The sequence below is a fragment of the Scomber japonicus genome, chromosome 6 (genome assembly GCF_027409825.1).
Source record: "Scomber japonicus isolate fScoJap1 chromosome 6, fScoJap1.pri, whole genome shotgun sequence".
Taxonomy (NCBI): Eukaryota; Metazoa; Chordata; class Actinopteri; order Scombriformes; family Scombridae; genus Scomber; species Scomber japonicus.
The window spans coordinates 1,483,391-1,496,224 of NC_070583.1; the positions used below are offsets into that span (position 1 = coordinate 1,483,391).

The 12,834-nt window shown below is 39.3% G+C and overlaps 1 protein-coding gene across 1 annotated transcript in view; it reads left to right on the forward strand.

Annotated features, from left to right (window-relative positions):
• Positions 1 to 12,834, forward strand: part of fat3a (FAT atypical cadherin 3a) — a 194,875-nt gene that overhangs the window by 91,066 nt on the left and 90,975 nt on the right. The window contains exon 3 of the mRNA XM_053320639.1: positions 8,941 to 9,264. Within this exon, the coding sequence (XP_053176614.1) occupies positions 8,941 to 9,264 (324 nt within the window). The remainder of the gene's footprint in view (positions 1 to 8,940; positions 9,265 to 12,834) is intronic.

Here is a 12,834-nt window from a genome sequence, read left to right on the forward strand (position 1 = left end):
AAACTGATGGAGAGATGGAGCGGTTGCCCCTACTTATTTTTTATTGTACACAATTGTCCTATAGTGCCATGTATACATGTACCTTGTTATTGTGCATTCAATATTAAGATATTCAAATAATACCAGATATCCCAACCTGCAAAAAGTCATTTCAGGGAGGTCCGTTCCGGGGGTGGAAGGGGTTCCTGTTACACTTGGTGTCGGTCCGGGGTGGGGGCCCCTGGGGGGGGGTTGTGATTGGTGCCGGTCCGGGTGGGGTGGGGGTGGATTGGTCTAATAAGAGGCAACATTCATAGTCACATAACACACACGCGCGCACACACACGCGTAGTCACTTTCTAGTTTGCGCTCTTGCTCACTCCAGATTCCAGGAGATTGGATCTCATTTGCGGGCGTTAGGGAGCCACTATCAATATGTGGGAGACTCCCGGAACTTCCGGTAGAGTTGGGATGTCTGTAACAGGTTCATATATTCATGTTTTTATTTTAAAGAGGTGCAAGGTACAACCTTGTGATTGGCACAGCAGTGATAGGGGTGGGTCCTCCTTGTTGGCGGGACGGGTGTTGTGAATGAACTGGTGCCCAGCTTGAAACAGCTCCTGTGTGTCGCTGAGACGTCTTCTGCCTCCATTGATCTGTTCACTTCCGTGTGTTGGATTCATGTTAAAGACATGTTGTATTTGTATTTAAAGACTTTTTTTGCGAGGGGGGAATATAAAAAAATGTCTAATCAACCAAAACTTTCGCAACCCCCCTGAGTACCTCCGCAGACCCCCTAGGGGTCACGGACCCCCGTTGAAGACCTGGTCACGTTTGATGTAAACAGACTTCTACCACATCAAAATGAAACCAGCTCTGTGAGTGAAACCTATTTCATTCATTGCTCTCCTTGTGTTTGAAGCTGACCAACTCTCTGTATTCATTGGATTTTCAATGTGTGTATTCCTTTTCCATTCTCATCTCCAAGTGTGTGCATATGTAGGTGTGTTTATGGTTGGATCAGGCCAATCTCTCTCCTTATGGTGTATTGTTTAACTCAGTGTTTGTACTTCTCTCAGCTTGTCAGTGTCTCTGGCTATGGACTGTAGTAGTTTTATGTGGAGTTGAATGCGTTGATATCAAACCAAACCCATACACAGACCTCTTCATCTTACCTCTCTCCTCCATCTGCCACTTTCACTGCACTCTTTCACCTAGCCACTCACTCTTTATTTGCTGTCTCCACTGGGGATTGCTTTTTTGCTGACATGGAGGTGTGGTGAGGTTGAAGAAGAAATGGTTTTGTTTGGCCTACTCAGCATAGTATATTGTGAAAAGAAAAGTCCTTTGTTGAAGGGCAGTACTCTCATAACTCAGCTGAATCTTGTGGGTTATTAAAAGGTGAAACCAAGGATAGATGACTAGCTTGGTCAATGAAGGCCGTCAGGGGCTGCACTGTTAGATCAGTCAGTGATGAACTCCTGGGCAGAGGGTGGATACATCAAATATAAACTGTATAGTTAAATGTGACAAAAAAAAGTCACATTATTGGATATTACTGGGATCTTTGGTCTCCTGATGCCCTGAACAACAGGCTCAATCTTTAGCTCAGAGTCTTGACTGACTGAATTCAGGCTACCACAAAACCTAGAACTTCCATTAGTTAATAGTTAGTTTTATAACACCTTGCACTCTTGCCATCTAGCTAATAAGATTGTTATCTTCTAAATGCCAATACTGACTCTTGAATACAAGCAAAAGGAGTGGCTCCCACCTCTTGCTGAAGAGCAGCTTATGAAATTGCAAAGCAAAAAGAAAGTAGGGCAGGTGGACCAGTATCCCTACACAACTATGTGCTCTGGCCCTGCACACTTGTCAATTCTACTGAATTCAAGACTGAATCAACCATAATTGATTGCATTTTATGTTAAACATGTTGAGAGAGAAGAAATCAGAAATGATCATCAGCAAGTTTAGATACACATACAGTAGTAAGCACTGTGTCCAGTTTTTTATTCATATTTTTCAAATGATTTTATTCATTATTCATGGATTTTTTCTGTGTATTTGTATCCCCATAATGGATGGGCAATATGACCTTAAAATAATGTCACAATACATCAGGGTATTTCTATGTTTCTTCTTCTACTTAACTGGTGCTTCTACTTGAGGTGATGAAATCAATTTGTTGTGTGTCCCCTTTTGTTGTCCCAGTCTTCTTGCACTTCTTACAAACTTTCCATGTTTTGTTGTATATTTGGTCTTATGTAACCAATCCACATCCATACCACTGAAGTCACTCCTCTTAACTCCACTACTGTGGAGCCAGTAGCAATGTTGATTTCATTTTCAGCAATGCTTGTTGCTGTTGCCGTGGTAACAAGACCGATAGGCACCCTTTAGAATCATTCTTTTGATCCTAGTCAGATTCAGCTTCAACTTAAAATGGCATTAATGAGTTGGGTAGTGGAGAGGCACGAGGTCCTCCTCACCTCTTCATCTGTATCTTGGTGCACTACTGCCTGTGTATGCATCTTTACAAACTTGACCAGTGGATCAGTCAACATCAGGTGTAGTTTTGCTGCAGGCAATGTAAGTCATCCAGTCACGTGACCATCTAACAAAAGTGCCTCCAAGCTTAGACCAATCAGTGCTACTCTCTAAAAGGCAGAATGTAAGTTAGTCGAATGTAGAAAAACGTTTTAAGTTAGTGTCCAGCATTTTAAAGCCTACAGTAATGCTATTGACTGTTGAATATGTCCAATACCTTATCACAGTGAAAATGTATAGCATATATCTTGTTTTATATTGTAGGCTTCATCCCAATACCACAGTCATACACTGAAATATGTACAGCTGCACAAGGAATATTGACGATACACATAGGTGGTTAGTTGGTTAGTTACTTAAACTTACTATTACTGAGAGGAGTCTAATGCTGAGTTTAGATGTAGCAATACTGCAAATTGGATGCATTTGCAGCAATAAAAAACAGTGAGTGCCTGCATAGTGTATTACAAAGGGCCTCCACTCCCTTGGATTAGTGCAAATGCTAATCAATGCCTTAATTAATCTCACTCTAATTCCCAACCAAGCCTGAGACTCACTTCGTCTGGCTTGTTGAAATGCACTTCCCCAGATACCCAGCAGCCCTCAGTCTAGTCAGACTCACAACTTAGCTCAGCCAGAGTCAGGGCTGAACAAGGTTGGCTCATTTACTTAAGTCATTTATCATATTTATTGTCTCAGTGTACAGAATGACTGTTAGAGGAGTTAGTAGTATCTTGAGGTGGAGTGTATGAGATGATGTTTCTTCAGCTGGCTGCTCAGAATACTGTCACGGTTACCAAAACACTTCAAACATTGTAGTTCTACAGCATCTATGTTTGGAGAAAATCCATCAGTCCCCCTTAAAAACCTGCCACTTATGGAACCTGGATTTCCACTTTGCACTAAATTACATTTAGTCCAGAGTTAGCATAATTTGATAACAAAATGAAGTAGTAAAATAGTATGGGGCTGAAAAAAGAAAAACTGAAATTTAGTTACAGAAGTTTTGAATTGGTCATATCATATGAACCTGTGCTCAGCTGTACAATGATAGACTGTACAGAAACCAAAATGAAATATCATTTGAAATCATCTTGATTATCCTGATTTGGTTTGAGGCACCAGTCACAATACACATATTGTAACAGAAGCTAGCTTTTAGGAACATGCAGTTACAGTGTTTAACTTTAACATGTATTTGGATATTCTACTTTGTGATAGAGACCAACATGGGCAGTCAACTCTGTCAACTGCTGTAACATGAATTTGTCTTTGAATAGATGAAGAATGTTAAGGACTAGATTAACACTAGATTTGATAATATGTGCTGTTAAAGAAAGAAAATATTATTATTAAATCTTTGTTTTTATTCTTAAATATTAAGATCATTATCTAAATCAAAAGTTAAATAACCGTTGGGCTCTAATATCCAAATAGCATTAAAAAGGCGAATAAAGAGCTGCTGTGCTTGTTTAATGCATACATACAACACAAAGTCAGATCTTAACATAAACACAGTCCACCTGTCTGAACTGTGGATAGAATAACATTATGGCTGACAGACGTATGGATGTGATGGCAGTACAGCAGTTCTGCGCTGTGAGGAGCTGATTGGACAGAGATGCAGACTGTCACTCCCCTCTCTCCACTGTGTTTATGTCTGGCACTCCTGTGACATTTGTACTTAATTCCACACTCATAATTGGAAAGCAGTCTTGTAAGCAGGAGCTTAGGCTATTAAAAGCAATGTTCTAGCATGGTGCATGGCTATTAATTGTAGTGCAGTCAAGGGACCTGAAGGAGGCAGAGATGAATGAACAGCTAGGCAGACAGAGCACAGCACAGGGCAACTGTGAATTAATTACAGCTAACCTTGAACATTCAGTTGTCCCATAGGACAAAAACAATGACACACTGCTTGTGTGTGTGTGTGTTTCAGAACATACACTTAGAAAGAGAGAGTGAGCATCAGCAGTGTTTGACTTTGCACAGTTAAAGACGAAGTCCCCTTATTTTCAACATCAGCGTGCTTCCAGGTGTTCTATGAGTAAAAAGTTGTATAAAGCCTTTTGTGTCTCCAGAGGGAGCTGCGTCAAATCTGATAACTTGCCTCAAGTCATGTTTGAGTCAGCATCTGTTGGGGCTGAAAACTACAAGTTTCAATATGAAAAATAAAAAAAATCTGCTTTTTTGTATTTTAGAGGGGATTAATTGATAGAATAATACATTGATTGTACATACAATTCACCAATTTAATCGTGTGTTTTCTTCCTGTTTCTACAGTTAAGTGTTTGTGATTCATTGTGTGTGTGCAGAAGAAGACTTTCACATTTATCTGCTGAAAATAGTTTGGAGCCACTTCTATGGCACATGTCACCTATCTATAATTTACACATTTGTGATGCCCATACAGTACACTGAGAATGGACATCTTGTGTCCAGCAGGAATTCTTTTGAAAATAACAATATTTGCATATTCACAGAATTTCTTAATCAGGGAGAAGGAGTAGATTAATAATTGTACTTTTTTTGTGGAAAAACCATATCACACATTATTATTCCAAGTATTTTTACGTGTCTGCAGAGGACCTTTAAAGAAGTGGATTCTCAAAGAGCTGGATTTAACTCTCCACTGCTGCTGAACACATCCCTCAGTGACACTTGAAAAAGAAAATAGAACAGGCGGCCACTTAACACGCTTACTCACATGCACACGTACACACGCGTGCATGCTCACACGCACATGTTGGTTTATGTAGAGCAGCAAACAGAACAGTTCCTGTAATGTTCCTATGTGTCTTCCTGGAAGCTCCAGCTGTAACTAAAGCTGCACAGTATGTGCATGTGTTTATGTGTGTGTGTGTGTGTGTGTGTGTGTGTGTGTGTGTGTGTGTTTGTCAGCCTTAGTCAGCAACACTCAGGTATGACCAGGAGGATTCCACATGGACTGAAGAGACAGTGATCAGTTTAGACAATAGCCAAATAAATATGAATAAAGAGCACTCACTGCAGTCACTCTGTCTCTCACTCTCTCTCTCTCTCTCTCACACACACACACAAGACAAACACACACCAGGCATGTACAGATGCTCAGGTGGATGATGATGAAGGCTGCCACAAAAATTAATATTAACATAATTATTTGTTTACCTGCATTTTATTATTTTGGTGGGGGGTTGTTCTCCTTTTGGTATATCATGTACTGTTGTGGACAGTGACAAAATACAATGGGCACCTAACACAGTAGTTAATACTTATTTGATCAACCCCACAGACTTTTTATTGTTATGGACATACTGCATGGTAGTGGTGCAATAGGTATGAAGGTTCTCACATTCAGGATCCTAATGGCTGTATCAATTACATGTTTACCATGCTTTTCAACATGTTTACCATTGTGGCTCATTTGCACTGCTGCACTGCTCCAACAGGGCTTTCATTACATAGAGTAATAAGTGTGTATAGGTTAGTATCCCAATTACAGAGAACGAGCACACGCCTGTCAATTTAGAATGATTCTGATTCACTTACATACACACAGAGGTAAGAACACAATTGGCTGGTGCACATGTATCATGAATCAGTACTTGTACACATAAATGGAGTGTAACTGTAGAATCCAAAAAGAGATGAAGGAACTCCAGAGTGAGACGTCCTGCAGTGCAAAATAAGTGCTGGCATGTGAAAGTCGAAATGTTAAAAGATGAAATTATTGTCTTACTGTGGCTGAACGCTGAAATACAAATGATTGAATTTCCTTGTAACTTCAGTTTTTACACTACATGCATTGAACTTGAGGTTCACACATTGCTTTTTCTGAATGGAATTGGCTCAGGTGTCAGAAAAAATAAGCTGCTCACACTCTCTGTCACATTGTGGCTGAATTGTGGCTCTGCCCTCCTCAGATCCACAGTTATCTCCTTTGTTTTGCTGATGTTGAGGGTCAGATTGTTATTTGCACCACAACACTAAGCTTGCCACTTCTGTCCTGTAGGCTGATTCATCACTGCCTGTGATCAAACCTGACTGTGGTGTGGCTGCAAATGTAAAGATTATGTTGTTATTCCCACAACCACTGAGTAAATAGTGAATAGTGTGTAGAGTTTAAGGCTGAGAGAAAGGCCAGAATCCACTGTGGTGTGGAGCTTGTTTGAGACCTTTGAGGGGATAATTGTGTTGAATGCTGAGTTGTAAGCAATAGGGGTGTGACGATACACTCAGCTCACGAGACGAGACAAGACACGATATTGGGTTCACAAGATCGAGACAAGACAAGACTTTAACTATATTTTTAAGAAAACTTCAATGAGGAAATACATGACTGTTCTTTTATTTGAAATTCACAAAATGGAAATTTAATTGACGTTTTAACTAATCATCTTGTAATGAATCACTTTAGTTCTACTTTCTAAATATATAATTATCATATGTGATAGAGATATTAATTATGCAGCCCATATAGCAATAGAGAGAGTAGACGGGAGTCCAGGATGTCTTGTATTGAAAAGGTTTATTTACTTCATGAAGGAGAAGTGAATGAATGATCAGTATACGTTACGTTCTGATGCTTCCTTCAATTCTGAAGTTTTTCTCCTCCGGAGATAGACTTTAATTTAATTACACAGATAATGCTCATGGTTGAGCCATGCCCAAATATGGGCAGATCCAACACATCTACAATATATAGAATTTAGTCTACTGGTCTATAGACAAAACATTGACATAGACCTCACTCAGGACCTTTGTCCTACATCCAACACTATATCAAACCTCTGACTCCACTTACCTCTACCCCATACAGGGAAAACAGTCAAACACATATCTGACCTCGGCTGCTATAGCAACACTATCAGAATGCCTCTTGTTTTCCCCAAAAGGAGCAGACTCACTGCTTACCACTATCTCAAGGGGAGACAATGTCTAAACCTATCATTTGGTGAGGCCTTGCTTATGACCGCAAAGCCTAGTTTGACCCAGTGCATCTTAATGATGGAAAAGTCCCTAACAATATGCAGTATGCAGCACTGTAAAAGGTTTCCCCATATAGATATTTTATAGATGGATAATTTTGGTATTTATGGAAATAACAATCATAAATAAAAAGGTTAGATACAATCACAAATACTAAAAAGTAAATTATAAAGAGTAGAAACAATTCTAATATATAAATATATTTAAATAAAGAATCCAATTATCACAAATTATAACATATTGCTAATAAAAGTAAATTGCCCAAATCCTGTATCACATAAATACACAAGTAGAACAAAATATAAACAAAAATAATTTGGTAGACTCATTTTACTTTTTGCATCATTAGGCTTCCATAGATGCGCTAGATTCCTCCGTTCCTCCTACCTCAGACTATCAGTGTAGAGACCTGAGGTTAACTTACTGCTGCTCCTCTCCTCATCTGATACTTCTAACTGAGATCTTCTCAACAGGTAGAAGCTCCACACGTAACATTATAAAAAGAAGACATGAAGTGCAAATGAGCGATAGAAATCCTTTTTTTTAATGTGTGTAATTATAGCTTCGCGAGACAAAATTCACTTCGATGAGAAATATCGTCGCGTTTTCGTCTCGCAAGATCTCGTCACCCCTAGTAAGCAATGAACAACATTTAGATGTTAGTGTCCTGTTCAGAGTAGGAGAAAGTGACACTGTGAGTACAGCAGTAGGGACTTCCTCTTCTGTGGATCAGCTGAACTGATAAATTGCAGGCACTGTAGGCAAATTACATTGTGTCTGCTGTTTGCATTTGATGGCCTAGCTACAAGCTATACTGCTGAGTGAAGTGAACATCAGTTTGGGTTTGTTACTCCCATACCTCTAGTGGTATCTATCCAGTCAGATGGTCTTCGTTTTACTTGCTTAGACAGATGAGATGTCTGTTTTATATATTCCTGCAATTCAGGTGATGGAATTTAGTATATGTTGATCCCATCATTTAAAACATTTCATAAAAAACATATGTATTGCCCTGGATCATGTGCAAACCTCACTGTGAATGTTAATTGTTTCTACAAAGAAACCACTCCTATTTATATGAAACCTGTTGACAATATGTTGTGTGCAGTAATGAGGACAGGTTTCAGGTTAAACCCAACAGCTCTGGGAAAGAAAATTGTGTTCATAGTGAAAACAGTGGATATATAGCTGGCCAGATGATGTGTCGGTGCGTCAAACGTATCACATCTACGTTGGTCCACAGTGTAAAAAGTAACCATCTCACTATTTGGGCTCATAAATTGTGCGATGGCTACGTTTTTTCTGCCCTATTCTTTTCCATAGGACTGAGTGAGATGGCTTTTACACAGTGGACCAACGTAGCTGTGATACGTTTTGCTGTGAGACTGGGTTGCATGACTAGGTGATGACAAACACTCTCTTTGTGTCTTCTTCCACCAGGGGTGATCTACACCACTGACATGCTGGACCGTGAGACCAAGGACTCCTATTGGCTGACAGTGTATGCTAGCGACCATGGCGTGGTTCCCCAGTTTGCCACTATCGAGGTGTTTGTCCAGGTGGAGGATGTCAATGACAATGCCCCGTTGACCTCGGAGCCGCTGTACCGACCCTCAGTACCTGAGAACTCTCTACGAGATGTTTCTGTGATCCAGATCCAAGCCCAGGACCCTGATGCCACACCCCCCACCGCTGCTGACAGGCTCAACTACCGCATCATCAGTGGAAACCCACAGAACTTCTTTACCATCAACCCCCGAACTGGTGAGTTTTTGCATGAGTGAAAAAGGCAGTACTAAAAGTAACCTAGGTATCTGGATGAGCAGAGTATGGACTGAAAACACTGATTCTTCATGTGTAGGTCAAGTGAATTCCAGGCAGAGAGATCATGAATTTTCCTTTCACTCTGGGCTTTTCCATTGTAGGGCCAAAGCAGCTGAAATGGGGCGTTAATCAAAAATACTTTCTAACTTATACTGAAATATGCACTGAAAAGAATTGGGCGAAAAATTCTAAATTTGGATGACATGGTGAGTGGAGATATTAAAGTAACATAATCTCTATACTCTACAAAGAAAACATGAAACATGTTGTACATAATGATAATAGGAGTAACAGGTAGCAATTGGACCAGAAGATGACAGTACACATTGTAGGATTTTATCTGGAGACTGTTAGTATACCTGCTGACCCAGACTGGAGCAGACTCTAACTAATCATAATTGGTTCAACAATTGTGATGCCTGTACTCACCTTAAAGTCTGTGTAAAGTAAGAATAAATATGTGTTCTGAGTTTGATATACCACAGAAAAGTGTGTTGTTAACCACCCTGCCAAATTTGAATGATTAAAAATTCGTCAAATGTATGAAATTAGGCTTCAAAGTTGTGTAAAAATCAGCCTCTTTCTCTGCTCCCAAACGCTGTGGGAGTGCCCGCCTAGTCCACTGAAACCCCGCCCCCTAGCAAGTGTCAACTATCAATCAAAGTCACCACCTCTACCAGAAACATGGACGCTACATCTGAGAGCTTTCTGCTGCTAGCTCAGTGGCTAGCTCAGCCGCTAGCTCGGCAGCTAGCTCATCCGCTAACTTGGTGGCTAACTCAGCTAACTGGCTAACTGTAGACTGTAGTAGTAGTATTGTGTGCTGAATGTATTTATACCTCTACAGCAGGAGGGGCAGGTAATGCGGCAGTGATTTTCAGACCCGCCCACTAAATCCTGAACACAGAAATGTTGAAACACAGTTTGTGAAGCCTAGCTCCACAATTTAAATCTAAATGGTTGAAATGCTTTTTACACCTTTTTTAGAAAGAAAATGTTTGAATTCACTTTACACGGTCTTTAACGTACTGCTCCAAAATCTTTCTCGGTTGTTCAAGTGGGTTGATATCTGGTGAATGTGAAGACCAAAGCATGCAATTTGCATAAATTTCATACTCATCTATCCTTTCAGTGAGCTCTGTGGAAGCCTCTACGTTTATTTATTTATTCATTCATTAAGTTTGTTCCTTCAGCTCCTTTAAACATGTAAATAAATCAGAGACAGCAGCATAAAGTGGTAAACTGAGGTTATTATTATAATGTAGATGGATAATGTGACATGTCTCTTCTCCATTTGCCTTGACATCATCAGTAGTTACAATTGGTGGAATTTATGAGGTTTCCTCATTACTGATATTCAGTTGGGAGATGATAAAATTACACACATTTAATGAGAGGTATGTGGTAGCACTAGTATAGAAGGAAAATGGTAGAGTAATAGCATCTATGTAGTGTGAGTGTGTGATGAAGCAGAAGTACTGAGGAGAAGGAGGATGCTGGGCAAAACAACAACAACATGAACACACACACACTTCACTCTGCATGCTGCATCACACACACCGTTTATTCTGCAAATAGAGCTCATGGTGGAGAGAGGGAGATATAATTGGCTGATGCTATATTTATCTTTTCTTTCTTCACTTTGAATTTGATAATATTCCACCCATTCGTCTCAAACAACTACACACTTCTCTCTCTCTCTCTCTCTCTCTCTCTCTTTCTCTCTCTCTCTCTCTCCCTCTCCCTCTCTCACTGTCTGCCTTTATTAAAGAGATTCTTCCACTTTGCTTTTTTGTATTGTCATATTTTATCTTCTCGTGTTCTCTTTTCTGTCATCCTCTCATACTTTCTTCTCTTTATAGCTGTGACTTCTTTTTTCCACCCATGTGCCTGTCTCCCTCTGTCTCCATGGCAGATGTTGAATATTTGATTTTGTCGTTATGAAACATTGATGAGGAACCACAGATAATCTATAAGCCTGTAGCACCGTTCTGCTGTGATTTGTGTTTATTTCCTTTGTCCATCTGCCTAATTGTCTCCTTCTCTGTCTGATTATCTCCTTACCACTTTTCCATCACATTTGTCCCTTCACACATCATGCACATACATACTGAGGGGAGGAAACATGTATTGTACATTGCAAGAAAAAATACAACCACAGTTGTAACAGAGGACACTTTTTAAATACTTCAACCAAGAAATCTTTCCAGACAATACCATAGATAGTTACATGTTGCCAAGATCCAGCATGTGACTCTTAAAATCAGAAATGGTCAGGTTTACATTTCTGTTTGTGTACAGATTAAACATCTCCGCGATTAATTAATGAGCTGTTGGCTGGTGTATTTTTAAACTGTGGACAAAGCTAGTTTAGGTGTTTCTAGTCTTACGGCTAAACTAGGTTAACCACTCAATACTCTCAATATTTGAAAGGAAAGGGATGTGTGTATTTCCCAAAATGTTAAACTATTCCTTGAAAACAGCTTGAAAACAGCAAAACTGTTTGTGAGTTGTATTTTCTGTAAGGGCTGAGTGATTCATTTAATTTAATTTTCAATTACAAGTTTGGCTTCCAGCGATTATGAAAACATGAATCAAAATAAAGGGCCGCATTCTGTTTCATAATGACGCTCTTGTTTTTTCTTGTGTTTTAAATCTAAGGCATCCATTTTCAACAGTGTGCTTTCGTCCTGTCCTAAAAACCCAAACTCACTCTTGCTGTGAATCCACATAGAAAGGAAACATGGGCATAAGCACATAGGTTGAATCCACACACACTCTGACTTGCATTCAGTGTTTCTGTCCGTCAGCTCCTGTTGAACGGAAACTGGGCATACACTGTGTGATTTCAGCAATGTTTTTGTTTAAATAGCAGCTCACACTGTAAAGCCAGAGCTCACATTGCACGGTCCACTGGTCTGCTGCGACTTGACTACTTACACTATACAAGTGAAATAAACGCATAGGACATTATTTCATTTTGAAAAATAATAGCTTTCAGTAACATAATGAAAAAAAAGAACTATGAACTAGTTCATTTTAAAATGTGTGAACTAGGCATGGGCCGGTATGAGATTCTGACGGTATGATAACCTTAGGTAAAAATATCACGGTTTCACGGTATTATGATTACAGCTATAAAATGTGATATTTTGAAATGTCTGTATTTAAAAATAAAAAAAAGATTATTTTTTTTTCCATTGAACGGTCTTTTATTTTTAGTAAATATGTATTTAAAATAAATAATAATAAAAAATAACTGAAAAAAGTAAGTGCAGTCCTTTAACTGAGGCTAAACCTGCAACTCAAGTCACGACATAAATGAATTATTTTTAGTGAAAAAAACAACACATCACTTAACCTGTGGCTCAAGATCAGAACATAAATAATTGAAAAAGGTAAAAACACTTCTAAGATAAATATAAATAAATGAATGCAGGCAGGAGCTTAAAACTGAATCTCAACAGTTTTTGGAGACTTGCTCACTATCATATTTGATGACTCCTCGCG